General features: G+C 31.4%; 1 protein-coding gene across 1 annotated transcript; it reads left to right on the top strand.

Moving 5' to 3' along the window:
- The first annotated feature begins 3,405 nt into the window (after positions 1-3,405).
- LOC140049038 (uncharacterized) lies at positions 3,406-16,143 on the top strand. The gene is made up of 3 exons (XM_072093849.1): positions 3,406-3,579; positions 14,195-14,338; positions 14,740-16,143. Exons 1-3 carry the CDS (start codon positions 3,421-3,423, stop codon positions 14,923-14,925), a joined length of 489 nt encoding a protein of 162 aa, XP_071949950.1. The 5' UTR covers positions 3,406-3,420; the 3' UTR covers positions 14,926-16,143.
- Positions 16,144-22,445: the final 6,302 nt, after the last annotated feature.

The following is a 22,445-nucleotide window of genomic DNA, read 5'->3' as shown; positions in this document are numbered from 1 at the left end:
GATGCAACCACTGTCTTTACTACGCATCTTTACATTATTATATATCTCAAATTATAGGAAAATAACATACCAGTATAAAATCATCATGGGCTTATTGAATAACGTTGGCTATTAATAACACCGATATGCTGGCTTGACCAGTGATATAGTTGAACCCTTGGTTCATTCTACCGTTCTGTTATCAGTATTGTAGGCATATAAGTCCTCATAAACGAATTTATTCACTTACATTATTCACCGTAAAATAATAGGAAGTGGCTGGTTTATGACTAATAAAAAACACAACTTTATGAAGACACATTGCGGCGAATGGTTTTCGTTTAATAATAGACATACAACGTGGACATCAATATTGTATGTATACAATATTATTATTCATGGTATATTTTGTTTGCATAAATATTAACATAGAGTGGCAGCCAGAAGCTGAAATAAAGTATCTTGTACAATTTGAGATTCTAAGATAAATAAACAGCGATAAAATTATGGTACTTAATAATACCAGAAAAAAAAAACATAATAGAAACCAAGAAACCATACAAAACAATGGCATTCGCTAATAGCCTAAAACAATATCAATATCTTTGCAAATAATAAAAAAAATTAAATTATTGTTATTATAATTATTGTATTCTTTATCATAGTTATTTTAACAAGAAATTCTATAAGTTTATATTGCATTAATTTCATTTCTTAGCTATAAAATTTAATATGTATGTATAATTTAATTCAATGGTCGCATAATGTTTAGTTTTAGCCTCCAGCACAGTGAAGGGGAAAACAGTGGGAATATCAGAGTTAGTAACAACATTGGTAGCCAACCATATCATCGGTAGAACCACCGTATAACCACCGTGTATAATAATAATGTAGGCTCCGCGTTTTCAAAATGAGCCACATATTTTGTACATATTTAAGTTTGTAAATTTCAAATTAATACACCTTTTTTGACTCATAAATCCAAACTAAATTTGTTATTCCTTTAAGGTAAGTTTAAATCATTTTTTTTTTAAATATTAAATTTAATTACATTGTGTTTATCTTTTTTAGGTTGTGGTCTTCGATTTTTAATAAACATTTCTTTCCTAATTATAATAATTATTTAAAGATGTATTGTCCCCCAAAAACATGAAAAATAAAGATTGATTAAATCAGACTTTAAATAGATTATTTTGTAGTTTTAATAAAATTGATCACTTTCGTAGGAAAGAAAATCCCAAAAATGAATGTTTCACTTTTAAAATTAATATTATTTTTCATATTCAACCAAAAACCAATTGGCTGGCAGCCAATTTGACTATTTTTTGCTTTAAATTACAGTTTTTTTAGGTAAATACATCAAATTTTTGGTCAAAGTGGATAACTATTAGGTGACATTATAATGGCATATTCAACAAAAAAAAAAACGTTAGAATTATATTTTCAGGAGGACAATACATCTTTAAATAAACGGCATCTATAGCATCTTCCTTTATGCATGTTACCGTCAACACTTTACGCAATAAAAACGCAAAAAAAATTGGTTAAACGCTAATAAAGTATGAAGAGAATACATTCTCTCTACAACCTCATTACATAATGAATATATTCTAGTTGATTCTATAGACTTTACTGACCTGAATAAATTCATTATAAACAGAAACAATAAATATCAATTTTACGATATATTTTGAATATTGAATGAGATGCACTGTTTGAATATGAATATAATAAATTGACTTTAAAATATATTTTGTAATAGTATATATTGAAATTGTGTTTCAGTAGTACACACTTTTTATATTTCGTAATACAAATATTGATATGAAATTTAATACCGCAAACAAGTATACACATACAAATTCAAAACAAACGCAGAATTTTCATAACGTACGGCGGAATAAAATGGAGATAAAGACCCATAAATTTACGTTAACGTCATCTTTGAGAATCGAATCTATTGTTTGAATTCATGTACGATCAGCGCTATAAAAATTAAAGGAGAATTGAAATTATCTATTGTTAACATAAATACAAAAATAATAAGGATTTGCAACCGCAGTGAGCGGAGAGAAGCAGAAAAAAATTTAGAAATTCATCATGGATAAATTTTTTATTGTTTTTTTCTAGGAACGTATAATTATTTTGTTCTTGAAGTTCAATTGATGATAGGATACTGTATTGTAGTTTAATTTAGTTAAGTATGATAGATGTTTATCATAACAGGACCCATGTGTATCAGCTGGCCCGCAGGTTCAGCTGGAAGGGTTATCATCAGTGGAAATAAAAATATGTATTGAAGGTATGTATGTAGGTAGGTAGGTAGGTAGGAGGAAGCATATATTATGTTCGGACAGGTTTCTGACTACACTTAATATGATCTGATTAGTCTAAATGGGTTTTTTTATTAGATGTTTGATAAACAGTAGACCAGTATCGGGGCTAACCATAGTGTCCCTTAAGCTTAGATTCCACTAAAGACGCCACACAAGTAGGCTACTGAACGCAACGTAAGTAACTTGACCCATCACAAGCGATGGGTTATCCAAACTGTCACTTGTGATAGATTAACTTGCGTTGCGTCTACGTTCCTGCGTTGGATCTCAAGTGGGAACCACGCATTAAGATTGGTTCTCACTTGAACGCAACTCATGGACGTAAGTAAGCGTAAACGCACGCACGTAATTTGATCAATCATGAAACATCAACCAAATTCATAACCAGATCTTAAAATGTAAACCGTTCATGAAGAGTTTTCATTTTTCGAAGAATATTATTACCTAAGGTTATTAATTACCCACAAATATTCTTAAATATTTGCAGAGATAATCAGATGTATTGTGAACAATAAAACAAGAGAGAGAAAAGTTCGTAGACATTTACAATAAGGTAGATTAGGTAGTAATGGATGTCTGAATTGAATTTGAATCAGGCTTAATTACCCACATTAAAAGAACTGCCAAACTTGGATTTAATGAAATTTCATACTATCATATCAACGCCAACACACTTAATAAAAGAACGATCATTTAAATTTTAAGTAAATCATTATTTTATTATTTTTTGTACAGTAGTTCAGATAGGTGTCATCGTCGAGGTCATTGAGGCAAAACAAACTTACAGTCACGGATAAGTAAGAACACGAACACCATGTTAAATTTGGTTTATTGATTGTGAAATATTTACAATACTCTAACTCTGGGTAATAGATATTATTAATACACGATGGTAATCTAGATTTAAATGAGTGCTCTTAAAATAAAGATAAATTCCGTAATGTTTGCATTCAGGGTAGTACTCTCAGTGCCTGCGTAGAACACCAGCACGCATCTTGTTTTACGCGCGTTTGTGAAGTTATGTGTTGTTGAGACGATCTGAAGAGAGCCAATTACAGGCCGAGCCTGACTGAACACGAGGCGTGGAAGAAGCTACTTATGACGTATGCGGCTCGTAAATCACAATGCTGGCCTTATTGCTCGGCATCCTGTATATAAGCGCAAGAAAATTACTCAAGTTATCAAAAACATCATAAGGCGACGAGCAAAACCAACCTCATCTCAGTTACTTACAGACGCTCGCCCAAGACATAACACAATTAAGGTAAGCAATTACTTGTATTTATTTTTACAATTTATAGGAATCTTTTCATTTTTTACTAGTATACAGTAAAACTGTACTTATTCGTATTTTCAATTTTGGTTTACTTTATCACATTGTTGTTTATCTTTGTATTTTGGAATCATGTTTTTAAAAAGATTTGTTAGGTATTAGAAATAAATTATTAAAGTCGACGTAAACGAGAAACAAATGCATTACCATGATTGGTTTCTGTTTATGTTACGCGTGTTTCTTTTTGTGCGCCGCCACTAAGATCGTGTTGTAACTAAATAGTAGTATTATAGTAGTACAATATCCTCTACCAAAGTTAGGCATCTATTATACACTTAATTATTCGACAACATTTTTTTATATATTATTTTGACAGTTGATATTAATATACTCAATATCACATCAGTTGTCAGTTTCACTCAATATAAGTAAAAATGAACTTTAATTCAACAATGTCAGCACACTTATTATTTAATATTAAATCGATATCAATTATGTTATGATCTCGCCTGGGAGATTATTAATAACGATTGAAGAATTCGAGAAGACATACAAACATGATCTTCATTAAATGAGACATTACATTGTGTACGAATTTCACATTCAATTCATCAACATGAATTATGTATAATTTGTGACAAATGAATGGGTTAATGAAATGTAATAATGAAGAAAGTTATACGGTAGTTATCCAAAAGCAAAATAAAAGTGATAGTTCTCGGTAATAATACAAAATAAATCAACCATCTAATGAAGAACCCGCAAATGAAGATATTTGGTACGGTATACCACAGAAAAGTGAAATTGTTCACTCTTCCCTGGGTATACATACGGTTTAGCCAATGGCTTAGAATAAAAACAAGTCTTTAAAAAAAAGTCTATCAAAAAACAAGAAAACTCCTAGAGATGGGTGTCGTTAGGACGAGTTAGAAAGATGGGGGTTGAATTTTTAAACGAATCATTGCTCACTGACAGCGCCTATTAAAACTCTTTGTAAAATTAAATGATCGACGTAAATTTTAGAAAATCTGCTACCGTTTTGAATTTGACTTCCTCCTTCCGTCCTTTTCTTCTTGATAGAATCGAATGTGTCATGGAAGTTATCATAAGACATATATTGTTCCAAGAGGATTATTATAGTTTGGTCATTAAATATGTCTCTCAACTCTATTTTGTGTTATACTGGGAATTGAAAATATCTGCTTGAATTCAATTTAATCATTCTTTTGAGTTAGAAAAAAGAATATCGAAATTAAAGCCAATATTCTATTCCAACGGTCTTAAAGTAAAATTCCCAAAATAATGGGTTGAAAAAAAAAGAAATGTGTTCAGGCGTCTCTATTGTTTTATTTTAGTCTAACAATTCCAAATATCTATCGATGATAGTCATAGTCATAGTCATATATACTTTATTGTCCATTTAAAAAACAGAAATGTGATTTGAAAACTGGCAAAATACAAAAATATAAAATACAATTTACAAGAACACACACAAAAAGTTAAGAGGCTAAAAATTGTTAAAATTAGATAAAAATTATCGGTTACATTTTACCTTTTAGCATGATAATCTTTTGTGTCACCTTCTCTTTCTGGGCTTCTTCTAAACATTCTCATTCATCCACATTTTCAAATCAGTCATCATTCCTGCATAGTTTTTCGATCGACATGATCACCAACTCAAATACAACATTTCTGTGGCTTCAATTGACTATTAAAAATGTCCCTTCTATCCACGGACCATCAAAATTATGAAACCAGCAGCTATGCAGTTTCTTTATCTTCTTATCTTTCTAAAAAGCCGCTGTACTTGCGATCAGGGAGTTGCGGCCATCTTCTGGTGGTAGTCGTCTTATTTAAATCAAGACCAGTTTTAAATGCCTCTTGTTTTTCCTCAGTTCTCATTTAAATTGAATCGGATGATAAGGCATGTTCTCCATTTCTTTCTGGTAATTCTGTACGAAATGCTGGATAATTTTATTTGTAGTTTTTAATCGATGACTGCTTAAAGCTAGAAAGCTTCCAAAAATTAAAAACTAACCCTACAATTAACTTTAATATCGAATAGCATGTTACAATACAAAACAATTCAGATAAAAACGTAATACACGTTTTATTATAATTTAACTATAGTCATAGTAATTTTCGTTTTATTCATTATCTTCACCGATTCGGGTTGGTCAACAATCCATTGGCCTCAGCCGGAGGGATAAGTGAGATATTGGCAAGATTTAGTAAATCACCTAGTTTTGTGTATTAATCGCTACTGCACGTGACACGATTATGTTTCTAAAAACGGGAAGTGTCTATCTCATTTTTACTATAGTCTTCGTATCTTTTTTCTCTTTCTTAATTTTCAGATTTGACAGAAAATGAGTCGTTGACTTTTGATTAAGAAATTAGAGGTTGATAAGAAATTTGAAATGACTGCATTAGATATACTTTATTACGTTTTGGGTAATAAATCACCAATATAGGTAGATTTATTTGTTACCGATGTTTAAAGATAGTTTAGTAAATTTCCAGGGGTAATTATTAGAAATGATGCTATAACAAGTTAAAAGAGTTTCTACCAATCTAGTGCTGCTTTTTTTATAGTAGTGTAAAAAAAACCTACGGTCCTAATTAATTCCTCACAAATCACTGTTTAAAAATAACTCAATAAGGAAATCACCACGCTATCAATTTGTTTTACAAAGTATCTACTATCGCGTATAAGTACCTTCACTAATCAAAGAAGTTGACAGCTCATGTGGGCGAAATGGGTGATCACCCACCCACAATAGCTCCCCATCGCAACAAATAAAAATGGCAATGTTACCATGCTAGATCCACCTAAACGGTTCAGTTTGCATTAAATCCGAGTAGGATTCCTGGCCGGCAGGAATCATCCGCCTCAAACAAGAGCCCATCGAGGCATGTATTAACCCGGGTATGTTGGTCAACTCTGGTGCGAACCGACTTATTACATGCTTAAATAACTATTATTCATATTTTATAAAAATTGTAGGTTGGCCTTGTGCAATTATTTTCTGTTTTGAGTGTTTTATTTAGCTTTTTTTTACATCTGTTGTTGTTGTTCACTCCTGTAATATTATATAGTAGTAGTAGTAGACCTATATAGTATTATAATGTTTTATGTATAAAAATAGTTCAAATTCTATATTAAAAAAAATAAGATGTTGTTGTTGATTTGTCTGTGTTTTAATAAAACACAAATTGTGAAACGTTTTAAATACGCAATTTTTTTTAAATCATCAACATATTTTAGTATTCGTTCTATTAATTTTTCATCGTATTTGTTAGGCTTTTGTTAAAAATCCCGTCAAACAATAACAAAGGTTGCCAGAAAAATGTATTGAATTATTCCAATCACGTTATGGTCTTTCTTTTAGTGCCGCAAACTCAAAATAGTATTTTTACATAGTTTTAATTATTATTTTAAAATGTAAATGTTAACATATTTTTTATTCTGTGCAAGCAATGTAATTTCCTTTAGTAGGATGAAACTAATCTTGAATTATAATAGAATCATAATTATTTAAATTTAATTTAATTTTTAAAAATTGCACAAAATACTTGTTTTATATGTATGATGTTTATTCATATTCATGTGTATGGGTGTTCATGTGTATACATAGTGTTCATGTGTATACATAGTGTTCATATGTATACGTATAGTGTTCATGTGTATACATAGTGTTCATGTGTATACTTAGTGTTCATGTGTATACTTAGTGTTCATGTGTATACTTAGTGTTCATGTGTATACTTATTGTTCATGTGTATACTTATTGTTCATGTGTATACACAGTGTTCATATGTATACGTATAGTGTTCATGTGTATACATAGTGTTATGTGTATAGTGTTCATGTGTATAATGTTCATGTATACTTATTGGTGTTCATGTGTTTATATGCATACATGTTTGTATGTACATAAAATGTTCATGTATTAGCACATCGAATGTTCATGTGTTAACACATTGATGTTCATGTGTCATCATTTTAATTTTTACGACAAACATGAGAGTGACATGGACATTACAATACGGTCACGTTAATTAAAAATATCCGTCATACATCTCATTTCAAACTTCATAGCTAACAAAAATTAAACTACGCAATAATGTGGAAACAATTAGCTCATGGCTCGGGAACGCGCTTGCACAACTCACACACGCTCTTAAGGGCCTTTCACACCTGTTCCGGCACGGTTCCGGTCCGGCGACGGCAAATCCAATCGAACGTCAATGTTTCGTTTTTACGCGGCTACGCGCATATCGATTGGTGCTTGGCCGCGTGGAGCGTCGTGAAAACGAAACATTGGCGTTCGATTCGCCGAACCGGAACCGTGCCGGAACAGGTGTAAAAGGCCCTTTACACAAGAAACCTAGAGCTGCAACGTAATATTAACGTCCCTATACCACGTAATACACACGTTTCTATGACGTCATTCTTCTGAAAACTATACTAAAACATAAGATTCAATTTTTTTTTTTCAATTTTCAAATTTAAACAATTATATTAGTTAACGGAATTAATAATCAAACTAAAAATGATTACTATCATAATATTTGATACAATTTCAATAATTCGTTCTGTTGGAAATCGAATACATTCTGTGAATCTGCGAGAATGCTAGTTATTAGTATGACAAAGAATTGATGAATGGAAAGAACGTACCAACCAAATTGTTCTTAAATATCAATAATTATTTCAACGCAGTTCTTTAAAAAATATCGGTTATATGACTGCTGTATTATACGAGACACCAAAGCAATTACTTTTTCTTGGTGAGATATGAGCTCTATTCCAGAAATCATGTTACATGTTCAAATAATATTTCATTGATGCTTCATATAAGAAATTGTATTAAAGGAGGACGAATTATTTTATTTTATGGATATCTTTTTTTTTATGAAAAGGAAGAGATTCCCTTTCGGATACTTTGTGCCCATGGACATGATGATGTCACATCACTGCCATATTTAAGCATATTATTACTACCATATTTAGGCATATCAATACCATATTTAGGCATATCACTACCATATTTAGGCATATCACTACCATATTTAGGCATATCACTACCATATTTAGGCATATCACTACCATATTTGGTTCTGTTCAGCAGAGAAAAAAGATCCGGTTTGATGGCCTACATATTGGTGGCGTACTAGTCAATCCATCATCAGAAGTTCGTAACCTTGGTGTACAACTTGATTGTAAAATGACCATGGAATCACATATCAACAAAATCTGCCGATCTGCTATTTTCCATTTATGTAACATCGCCAAGATCAGACGTTACTTGAACCATTGTGCATGCAACAGAGCAGATTGTACATGCTTTTGTTACCAGTCGGCTTGATATGGGAAATTCCCTGCTGTATGGTCTGCCAAAGAAGCAGTTGCGGACTCTCCAGAAGGTTCAAAATTGGGCAGCTCACTTGGTGATGTGTGCCAAGAAGTATGATCACGTCACACCATTGTTCAAAGAGTTAAATTGGCTACCCATGGAGTCACGTGTTAAATTTAAGATCCTGCTGCTGGTGTTCCGATGCCTAAATAGTTGCGCTCCAAAATATCTCTCAGAATTGTTGACAGTCAAGAAGGGAAAACGAGAACTAAGATCTAGTCATCAGGTGCTACTGGACATTCCAAGGAGCAAACATAGTTGGGGAGATCGGACTTTCAGTGTTGCTGGACCTAGGCTCTGGAACCACCTACCATTGAACATTAAACACACATCATTATTGAGTCACTTTAAGTCACTACTCAAAACTCACCTTTTCTGATTTTTTACAGCGCCATGAGCAATGAATGTTGGAATGGCGCTATATAAATCGAACGATTGATTGATTGATTGATATTTAGGCATATCACTACCATATTTGGGCATATCACTACCATATTTAGGCATATCAATACCATATTTAGGCATATTACTACCATATTTAGGCATATCACTACCATATTTAGGCATATCACTACCATATTTAGGCATATCACTACCATATTTAGGCATATCACTACCATATTTGGGCAAATCAAACTTTTTTTGTCAAACTAGTTCGATAGTTTAGACAGAACTTCACAAAGAGAAGGATGTAAATATCTGTAATAATCTGGCAACGATAGTCATTCCCACACCACGATAGTAGAAACATACTACTACTAATAATAATAAAGTTCAATTTGATACCGGTATAGCTCAACATGCAGGGCGCCTCTAAAGCGTGGTTCCCACTAGCGACGCAACACAAGGACGTAACGCAACGCAAGTGAATTGACCAATCACAAGCGATGACTTATTCGCTTGTGATTGCTAACTGTCTATAACTTCGCTTGTCATTGGTTAAAACGCTTGATAAAGGGGATAACATTAATGATGAAGTGAAAATTTTGATAACCTGTTTTGGTCAGTCCGACCATGTGTCCATTCGTGTAATATTTGCTATTACGTCATACCATTGTGGTGTAAGCGTAAATGGACATTTGTCTTGTATTTATTGACTTAAACTAGTCCAAATTCTATCGCGAACTGTTATCCCGTAACCGCTGAGATCTATAGATGTTTTGTATAAATATTAAATAATATATCATTCGTTTTTAATTATTTACTTGGCAAGCATTGCATAAAGTAAGAAATAAATATGTCGATGTCTTTGTAAATGACACACCAATGGCTTTTAAAAGTATGCCAAAAGAAGGAGGTGTGATAAATAAAAAAAGCGGTAATAAATAAATCATATACGGAAACAATAGCTGAAGTGATAGCAATTTGATATAATTAGTGTAGGACTAAAAATATGACAAATTTATAAAAATACTAATAAGTCCATGAATGGAAAAATTATACAATTTAAGATTGAGAAGCAACGCAAAGACGTGACGCAACACACGCGAGTTGACTAATGAAGAGAGACAGTTCGAAAATTCCATCGCCTGTAATTTCTCAAATCACTTACGTTACGTGACGTTCTTGCGTTGAGCGTCTCGAGAACCAAGTATTAAGCATTGTTCTCAGGATGCAACGCAATGTACATACGCGCGTACGTAACGTTAGTTCAGTCACAAAAAGACAGGTGAGATGATCCGTCGTTTTTGATTGATCTAATGATTACTATTGTGTCTCGTGTACATCAGAATTGTGTAACGATTATAATTATCAATAACTAAAGTAATTAACGAACACTAATATAAATATCTTAAACGTTATATATTAAACGCTAGTCTGGGTTCAAACAAACTTGAGGTAAGTCTATTTAAACCCATGTACCTATAGCTTATGATATTATTGATTCTGTAAAATCGTTTCTGCATAATTTCCATATAACAATCGTAACATCTGGCCAAACAATTTTATATCGATATCTTCACCGATAGGCCTACTGTACGTTTTAGTTTTTGTACTATTTTAGTACAATTATAATTAGACCTAAGGTTTTAAATTATATTGTTCAGCTTGGTCCGAAGTATGCAGCAAAAAAATATGGTATTATGAAAGTTTTTTTTGCTATATTCACACTTTCGCGTCAGGCACAGACTACTGGAAGGCTTGTAGCTCATTTAGTAATCAAAACGGCTCTCAGAACACTTATTTACATTTTTGACGTTGATGTGATCATGCACGACTTACGACGGATCACCTTATTTGTGTAATTATGACACATACTTGGGAATTTTAACCCTCCAAAAAATACACGAATTATGATATTAAATTATATTAATTAATTTCCATTTGTTTTATCTGTTACAGCTTAGTTAGGGTTGAACATTTTTCATTTTAATTTCACATTAGATTTAACGCAACGAATGCGTAACATTACGATAGAATCACATAATCTTTTTCTGTAGCGAGGCATTATATTGAGGATTATACAGTAATCCAGATATAATTTATTGTTCACACAATAAATTTCCTCTTTTTATATTAGATGGGTACAATGTATACAGTATCATTATTATATAGGCCTAACGGGAATAAAGATATAAAATTACTTAAAAAATAATATGAGTTTTTTATGAGTTATTGTCCAAACCTCTACATATACCCTTAACATGTGCATGGGGCAAGTTTGGACAAAAACAATAAATAAATATTAAAACACACATTCTAAATGAAAAAGTACACCTGATAAAACATTTATTCAACTCCTTCTGGTATATAAAACTTACAGTACTTAATCAATTAATAAGTGTGCAATACGGTACTTGCTATTCTAAAGCTCTGTCTACACTATCAAACGTTGTGACAAAACAAATATAATGTGCTCATATGGACATGATAACATCATATCACCACTATATTTAGGCATATCACCACCATATTTTGGCACATCGCACTTTTTTTTGTCCAACTAGTTTGATCAAAATAAAATATTTTACTGTCACAACTCATTTCATTTTCATGTTTTGACCCTGTATCAATAATATAGGCCTATATTCAACATGAAGCTTACAAGTTAATAATTAATAGTAATATTAATAATTGATCGATACATTATTGATTATTTTGTATTGTTTTCATTATTGATGGCAGTAATAATCTACCGAAATTCTTCTAATTGTAACCCTGGGTTATTATTCTTTGATTGTTTTTTAGGGTGGGTTACTATTAGAAGGGGGTTACTATTAGAGTAGTGGGTTACTATCAGAAGATTAACGGTGATTTAAAAATAATAATAATTTCATTATTTTCATATGGTTCGCCCTATTTGACATATTCGATCTTAGCACATACATTCTCGAAATGAGTTTACCTACTGGTTTCTGCAAGACATTCAAAGGCTATTTAATCTTAAGACAAAATTATTATCTCATTTTTATCCCTCATGAATGTGTATTACTATTGCATAATTTGTATCTCAATAGCATTTTTCATATATTAAATGACTTTTATAATCATTTAACAAATATCATTTTTTTCTTCAATTAGGCCTATACTTAACTGAAGTACGGAACGAGCTACTTTGCTCGAATCTGATAAATGTACGATACAGTACCTATACACAGTAAATCTATTTAACGTATTCAATGAGGCGCCTAGGCAGAATCGGGTCGATGTATTGCTTGTTAGGTCTCCAGAGTACAATACAATAGTACCTTTTCTAATGCACATAGTATTAACCTTACCGATTAACCTTTACTCAATTACTATGTTATTAAAAAAACAATAATGCTATCCGATAAAGCTAAACAAATGAATAAATCTATCTAAAAAAAAGTATTATCTTGAATAGAAAGACCAAAAATCAGTTATACTGGAAAGAACATTAGGTAAAACGATAAGACATTGTCAGTCTGATGATGGATGACTTTTCAATTTTATATCTAATTTCATAAGTAAGATGAAATTCAAGTGATTGCGTTATTCATCTTTGTCATAATACAACGACGATAACTTAAAGGGCCACTCCGGTTTTAATATTTTATTGTGAATGAATTAGTAAAAAAAAAATACAGGCATTTCTGACCAGTAGTTGTGCTTCAGTAGTGCTTTCGTAAAGCGCCACGCAAGGATTTTTACAGTGAGACCACTATTAAAGAGACACCTTCGAGCATAAGAAAATGCCCCCTTAAAATTAAGTAATCATTCATTCATTTCTTTATTTCGGATAGTACATCCATATACAAATATAAAAAAAATAATAAATAATAAAAAAAATAATAAATAATAAACAGGAATAATTACAACAGAAAATTAACAATATAAGCAACTTCCACAAAACCAACCTACAATATCATAAAAAAATAACTTAATTATGGTTTGAATCAGACTGTTGCAACTGTTATAAATTCTGTTCTTAAAACTATGTATAGAGTTCTTCTAATATTCATAGAAAGAGGGAATACATATTTCAATTTCGGAGTTGCTCTTTAAGTTAGTATAGTAAGAAAGCCAAGTCATTGAGATATTTACCTTTGTCATAATATAATGTAATTTCGCTCTACCGCTTAAGATTAAAGATAAACGGTTAATATGATTACGGCAATGATGTATCTGGAAGACACTTATCTTTTCAAACAAACAATGTTTTATTGTGTGCATTACAATTCCTCGAATATTCGAGTAAGCTTTATGGATTTAAACACTTAGTGGATGCGATATATACCATTACCGAAGTTTGCCTTTTTATTATTGGTAAATTTAACTTATTATTAAACATATTTAAAGAATTTATGAATATCAATAAATACTCCATATTTTTACATTATAATAAGACCTATAATTTCAATATGTAATTTAGCCTATGTACACTTGTTCCAGAAATAATACCTTAATACAATACCGAATTACTTCTCTTGTCATTGTCATTTTCATTGTTATAATCTTGTTGTGATGGAGAGATCGCGTCTTTAAGAGAGCGTCGCTGCTCTGCTCCCAAACAACAGATTTCACGCAGATTTTTTTTGGTTTTTTTTTCGCATGCAAAGAGATTTTTTTTTCGTACAGGAAAAAACTAAAAAAAAATTATATTATTGCACGACCGTTAAATGTATGTACTATTGCGCGCCACGTGACGCACAATTGTCTTATCAAATATTTAGGTGTTATATAAAGGACAGTATTTAAAGATGTTTATATTTTCTGTCTTGCAGATGCGCAAAGAAAGTATTTTAACCGTATTTTTGGCTATGGTAGTATGTTCTGAATTTGTAAGTGCAGAATCTGCGGACCGACGTGGTTATGGTTTGGTCAACCCAAATGGACGTTTCGGGTTTGCTAGTGGAACACTTGGACAAGTAAGATTAAAAGGAATCTTTATAGACCTAATTAAACAATAAAATAAAGACGAACATAAACATATTTTAACATCGAAACTATTTTCAGTTTCATAAAAATAAAGGATCCACTACATTCTCTTCACATATGACATCATCTGTCCAGTATCATAGACACATATTATAATACAGTGTACATGTATTGTTATGTTAAGCTTGAGGTTAGGTTATGTTTATGACCTATGCTACACACGTCACATGTGATACATATGTTAAACTGTATTACAAAATTTGCCTTTACTGGATTATACTGTAAATACAGAGTAGGTAGTACGGTAGTACCGGGAATTGATAAAAGAGTCAGAATATCTTATGAAAGGTTTTTAAACGTTTATTTTTATCATTTAAATTATTCTCAACAGAACGGGTTTTACAGGAGCGGATCATTAAGTGCAAAACGTGAACTTTACCCAATCGGAGATGAAGAAATCGTCAGAGAAATAAGGAAAAACCCAACAAGAGGCCTGCGATTTCACAAAGGGGCACCATTTGGAAAGCGAGCGTACGATCTACCAACGTTTGAGGAAAATGCCGACAATACTGTATAAGAGAGGAATCACTGCATATTGATTGAACTCTAATATTAAAATCGTATCTTAGATAACACAAACATTCTGATAATGGGTATTGTGGTATCCCCAAAAAAGCAATGTCGTAACTGAAGTAAGCACATATCAAAGAACCAGCCGTTGATTGGTCAATCAAATCTCACTGTTATCGAGGTTCAATCGAACTCGTATCGAATGAAGATCTACTTTAAGTTTCCTCTGTAAATACGGTATCAATTATGGTTAAAATACTTATATCACTGGTTCATTGATGAAAATGTTAATAAGATAGTTTTATGCTGCTTCTCAAACTCTCGATTTATATTTTAACTATCACAATAGATTAGGCATCATGTATTGTTTAATAACTTGCGTATGGATAAAATAATAAATTCAATTCAAAATAGCATTTATTTACTACAGTACTTAATTGAAAATAACTAAAAGTAAAATACGTTGGATAACTTAATTGAGCATGCGTCATGTAGTTTTTAAAGTTATTCTATTATTATTATTCTGTTTCGAATAAATAGGAAAGATTGCAATTTACAAATGTGTTTACTTTATATGAAAGTAGGTTTTTTTCAAGGCAAGTTCCTCTTTAGAGTCGGTTATGCTACACTCCTTGTGTGGAAATGCAGAGATCAGTTAAAACAGACGATAAGCACATCGCGCGTAAAACCAAGATATCCCGGCTACCCAGATTTGTCGCTTTTGAACACATGAATATCTCTTCTGTTCTTTCTTACCTATGTTAAAATAACAATGTAATTGATAGAAACCATACGGTACATTATAGGTTAGATTTATAAAACAAATATTGGGCATTACAATAAATACAAAGATATTGTGATTATACAGTTAATAGAATTTATAACAAATCATTAAAACGATAGTTTCCTTAGCTTCATTACTGAATGTACTGGCTGTTATTGAATTGCTATTGAAATTAATATTGATTTATATTGATTGATATTGGTATTTATTATTGATTGATATTGATCGCTAGTATTGATAGATATTAACATTTATTATTGATTAACATTGACTATTGATTGACATTTCTATGTGGTATTTATGAATACTTAATATTGATCCAGATTAGCAAAGCATATAGTCCTAGATTACGTTATGTTATTGGGAAACTCGAGAATACGTGTAATTGAAAGAAATGTCGAAAATAAAAAAAAATATGGAATATTAAAACAAGAATACAAACTACGTCTTTGTAAGCAAATATCTTTCGTTTTGTCTTTGTATATAATAAGGTATTTGGTGATAATAATATTGAAGGGGAGGAGATATTTAAACATTTGATCTCAACACAATGAAAAAAAAGAAAATGTTTATCCCTAACGTTTTCGTCGGCGGTAAGACCTATTTCGTACGTTGTGATCAACAGTTTAATATCTAATTCAGATACACCAATTCAGATGAGTCTTCACTCTATGATTATAGCATGGTAATGATATTGATGATGATTTAAATATCAATGATGATACCAAGACAATAGATATCGATTACGGTACTATAACAAATTATAATCGATTACTATAACAATAATAATCGGTTTCTAGCCAAATGAAGCTTGATGATAATTGCTTGCTTTTTGTTGTTTTTGTTGGATATGCTATTTAATTTCACATTTCACAGTTATTCACTTTGACCTAAAATTGAATCGAAAAAGAAAGAGATTTACCTGACCTAACCATCTTTAACATGACGATGGTGATTATTATTATTATGATGGCGACGATAGATATGATAACGACGATAGAGATGATGATGATAATGATGCTATTTTGGTGACGATGACGGAAGTACCTAACTAGTGATAAAAAGGATGGTGATTATATTATAACTATTCCATTTATATTTTTCTAATACTTTCGTTTATTCTACATCGTACAGTAAATTATAATCTCTCAAGCTATAATTAATTTAGTACACCATCAAATACAAACGGGGAACAAGTAGTTATGCCTAAGCCATCCCATCATAATCTTTCTCTTACCAATAATCATACACTAAGGCCTACTGTAATGTTTAATAATGTATTTTGCTATGAAATCAAACATATAATACACAAACTTTGGATCATTAATTTGTAAAAAAAAAACTGTGATTTTAATAATGTATTTTGCTATGAAATCAAACATATAATACACAAACTTTGGATCATTAATTTGTAAAAAAAAAATTAATTTCGAAATGTTTATGTGTATGTTTCCTTTTACTGTAATTCGTCTTATAGTCATTCCATCATCATGTTGATGTCGTAATGTTCCACCTAATCCCGATTATTTACCGGTAATTGATAATTAACTTTTATTATATAGTCATGGTGTAACAAAACTCTAATAATTCAAATATTGATTTAAAACATGTGTTTATACTGCATTATGCAGATTTTATATACGTTCCTTAATTGAGATAATACACCATTACCCAAAATGCACAAAAGCGTTCACATTTTTTCTAATTCTAAAGTCGATTCAAATGTGTTTATACTGTATGTAAATTATAAAACGACAAATAATAATTTATATCAAAAAGTTATCAACTAGTACGGGTATTATGCAGTGATAAAAGAAAGAAATTACTTGCAATTCCCGTTCCCGTGTTGTCCTGTTTTTGTTTTTTTTTTTTTTTTATAGTTTTTATGGGCTGCCTTAAATACAAGCTTCGCTTTTTTGGAATGTTGCCCCTCTTATTTTAATCATATTTACTGTTAATTGTTATATTCTATGAAAGAGAAGAAGAGAAATAAATGTTACTTTGATTGATTGATTGAATTCTTATGTATACAACGTTGTTTGGACTAAAAATGAATGTATTACACAACGACAAACAAGCCCTATCTCGTAGACAATAACTAAATACATTCCCATTGAAAACAACCATGTTGTCAATCCCTCGCTTATCTGAGCAGACGACACGTAGTTCACCAAAGCCCAAAACCAGTGTGTTTGAAAGAACACTTTTACAAACTACAGATCAGTGAAAGTGAAATGGCATGGGCTCAATTAGGCCTAAAACTATCTCATTTATTTTTCATCCATTCATCTCCATTTGTTATGCCATAGTGCTTGCTACTCTCCGACGAATTTCTCCATCTTTTACACGAAAAAAGAACCCATAATCTCCATCTATAAAGAAGCCCACTACAATTTATTTCGAAGTTCATAGAATAACAAGTTGATGCTAGCAATCAGTGCTTATACACCCTACCGGTCTCGAGTCATTAGTTGTTTAATGAGCCTACGTCAATTTACATAGATTAGTTTATAGAATCAAAACATACCAACACGAAGACACGCTGTAAACGTCACAGATTTGACTCTAATGAATCTAATAAAGAAATCCATCAAAAGGGATTTGTTAATAATACATTATATACGAATGTTTTATAGATATACGATAATTACAAAATATTTCAATCAAGCGTTTTAACAATTATGGATTGGTGAAGCAATGAAAATTGACTCTCGCATCTATGTTTGGGAGTTAAAGATGAGAGAGAATGAGCATGTTCCAACGTGTGAAAATGGGACGAAATGATGGGGTTGATTATGGCCACGTGTAAGGACGGAGATGTAAGCCGGCGGCATAATTATTTTTCCCACTCAGTTAAGTCTATAGAAGGCGCTGTCGTCGAATCAATCCACGAAGTTATGACATTGGAGAAATGTGAGTGTGGTGTCTGAAAATGAGAATTGTCTAGTTTATTGCGCCCCTATAGTTGAAAATTGTTATAATCAGTGAACATAACAAAATAACTGGCATGATAAGCATATAATTTATTCCATCATCTCAACAATAAATAAATCATACGTCGGTATTTAATTCATTACATTACAACATTATATAACATTAGATAAATAATAAATGTATTAAATAAAATAGTTATATCTCAACAGACGTTAACAAAGTTATTAGTTGATTTATATTAATGTATCAATATAGATACAGATTAACCCAGTAACTCAAATGTTATGCTATATACTCGGTGGCCGTTTTCTTTTAAAATTCATTACATTTCACGGATGGCATCACAATAAAATCAGCGAAGCATGATGCTTAAAATTAAAAAAGTTTAATCCAAGTCAGATATTTTGGTTATAATTTGCTGTGTACCCTGTTTGTTTACGTCGAGCCGAAATATTATTTTTATTTAATCGACGACGAAGTTTGATAGTCTCAATTGGTTCCTTTAAGGTTTGAAGAAATAGGCCTACGTCATTTTAGTGTAATGAATCTCTGGGTCAATGTAGACCTAACGTTATAATAATATGCTAAAAATATAGTATCATTACAGACAATAGACGTATCGTTCAATAAGAGACACGCACGTCATCATTATAGTACTTTATATGGATTTGGCAATATATTTTTTATTTCTACATTAATAAACCAATTTCAGACATTCACCAACTGATTACGAAACATGAAGCAAAAAACTAAGTTAATAACAGTGGGGTAAAGCGTATCGTTCTCACGCAGATAGGCTCAACACAGGCGTATCGCAATGCGTACTGCGTATGGCATATCTGATTGGTCAATTGCAGCCGCCATCTTGTTGGTTCCCTTCCTATGGAGAATCACTTTTTGAACTGCGATAACATTGTTCTTTGATATCTAACCTTCGGCTATATAAAATCATTGTTAATAATCACAACAACCTGACACGCGCGCGTACATACATTGATATCTCTACACGACCGTATCTGTCTTTAACGATATGCAAAAGTAGAAATGATTGTTGGTACTAAAACTAAAACCATATAAATAATAATTACTATATAGTACTACTCTGGATACCACAGTTGCAAACACAAATGACAAATGTAGCAAAAAATCTGTCACATATTTACCATGTTATTTTTTATATGCATTGAATTTGCGAAATAAAGCTTAATTATAATGTGCAATACTTTAATAATTAAAGCAAGTTGCGGTGTCCCACTGAAAACATTTTTTTATTTTATTTTAATAATATCTATAGTAATTTAAGCCAGGGCGTGTCCCCTTTGTCGAATCAAGTTGGCCATCAGTTGTTGAGGGCAATACAGATAGTTACCCCTGCATGTTTTCATTGTCTGCTCTCATTTCAAGAAACTCAGCATATTTACCATGTATCTGTATATAAAAAGAAAAGAAAAAACAATTAATAAAATGAAAAGAAAAGAAGGCACCATAAAATCATAATACGTAAGTTTATTTTATTAACATTAAAACGTTAAAAATGTATTGTCCCCTGAAACACAAAAAATGAAAAAAAAAAAAATTCTAAATTTGAATTGGCCATATCAAAGTAATATTAAAGTTAGTCACTTTAAGTCGAAAATTCGAACCAAAAACAACAATTTTACGTAATTAACAGGTAAATTAGTTTGATTACATTTCGTCTGGAAAATCGTCACGAGCGAAAGTAAACAAAGATTTCAAACCATGAGTATGCATTATGCATGATGCTAATTAGGATTGTTTACAACAATGTTGAGAAGGTGTTTTCACACAGATCGCGAGGGAGTTTTATGATTATGCATACAGAGTAGCAAAACAAGCGCTAAGTCAAAGTTATTTTTGAACAAAAAAACATCTGTATTTTGGTTAAATAATTTTTTCTCGACTAATTTTTGGTGAAAGTTAACAATTATTATGATACTTCAAAATGACCCACTTTTTTTCGAAAATTAAAAAAAAAAATTGTGGGGGGGGGGGGGAATTAGTCAAAGGGACATAATGGATTTTTGACATAAAGAAAATCACACAGAAATTGTGTGACCACGTCAAAAACCACGTCAAAAAAGGAAGATATACTTTGACAAGCGTCCTATCATGGCATAATTACCTTTTCAAGATAATCAATGAAGTCACGGAATGTAGATTTGAATATTTTCTCCTCGTCGTCAAATTGATTTATAAAAGCTATGTCCATAATATCGTCACTGGAGCCACTGGTACTTCTTTTTTTTCTCCATCCTTGTGGTATAGTTTTACTTAAACCACCAGCTCTCTTGGCAGCAGCGGCTATATTCTGATTTCTCCGTAGCGCCCTCTGTCTGCTTGCTTCCATTGTGTCAACTAAATCCACCAATCGGCGAACGCCACGTACTACATTTTGTCCTTTACTGCTTAGTTCTGTTGAATCAAGTGCTCTACTTGGTCGTGTATTTGCATTGGTTTCATCAGCCTGGTTGCATCTGCAGTTAATTGCCAACACTAAGACTAACACTATACCTATATTTTTTAGTAATGCCATTGCAGTCATGATCACTGTAAGGTAAAGGTAATTAAAACATCAGTTTCTCGGTAAAGAATTGTCAGTAAAAGTGCACTTGAAACAACTGTTAATGGTTGCCAGGTAGAATAGCGTTATTGTAAGCCTATGCAGTTCAGCTAATAGCAATGTTGGGATAATAATATTGTGATTGTATTAAAATTAAAGAAAAATTAAAATATTCTACACAAACTACTGCCAACAATAAAAAAAATTAGAATTTTGAATGTCATGATTTCGTTAAAAGTTGAAAGTATAACAACTGGCACTATTTCCATCCTACATTTTTGGAAATTAGGCCTATAGTATTATTTTGAATACTAGAGTAGGCCTATTGTAAGTTTTAAAAGCGAAAGAGAGTACAACTTCAAAATAAATATAAAGAATTGTTTGTAGGCCTAAAGATGAAAGAATAGGAAGTTAATTTCATTAATTCAATAATTGTATGTCAGTCTAAAAAATATGGTGTACACTTGAACGTAGCCAAATGCCAACTTTGCGTCATTGTGTACTAGTTTTCTCTATGAAGACAATTCCTTTGACCAGCAGGCCTATTAAACTTTCCATCCAAGTCAAATGCTATTACGCATAATCTATTTGTTACAACAATTTTGAAACAAGAACATTTAAAATACCATATGAAATCCAGTAACCATTGTTACAGTTTTATCATTGTAATTAGGTCTATAATTGAAACGTATGTAATGCTATTAATTTTTAAAAGTTCATTTTCAAAACATTTGCATAATTTGAGCACAGATTTTAATGTTCTTTTCAATTTATTTGTTAAACATCGTTGTTTGTTAATCATGATATTATATTGTTTTTAAAGCGTATGTAATAATGTATCTTCGTGAACACAAATTTATCGTGCCAACAGTGAATGTTCACACTTTATTAAACTAAACGATATACATTATACATTTTTTAAAGAAGTTTCTAAATACCTAATACTGAAAAAGTTAAAATAAACAGGTAAGGCCTCTTTTGATTGTTATAATTAAGGATTTATTAAACCTGAATTTCATTAAAAAAAATATATAGAAATAGAAATATTTCTAACTATAATTTAGTTTAAACAAGTTGTTTTGTTTCCGACTTGTTTTTTGGAATAAGCTAAGCTTCTTTCTTTCTATATATTAAAAATTCTTTTTCTTAAATAGAAATTGTAAACTATTTATTCAGATAAAATATTGTAAAAACTTACCTTAATATTATTATAACTGCAGATCGTTAC

This window comes from Antedon mediterranea, chromosome 5 (genome assembly GCF_964355755.1).
Source record: "Antedon mediterranea chromosome 5, ecAntMedi1.1, whole genome shotgun sequence".
NCBI classification, from domain to species: domain Eukaryota; kingdom Metazoa; phylum Echinodermata; class Crinoidea; order Comatulida; family Antedonidae; genus Antedon; species Antedon mediterranea.
Note: the sequence above shows the minus strand (reverse complement) of the source record. Positions and strands in the feature narration are given on the sequence as shown.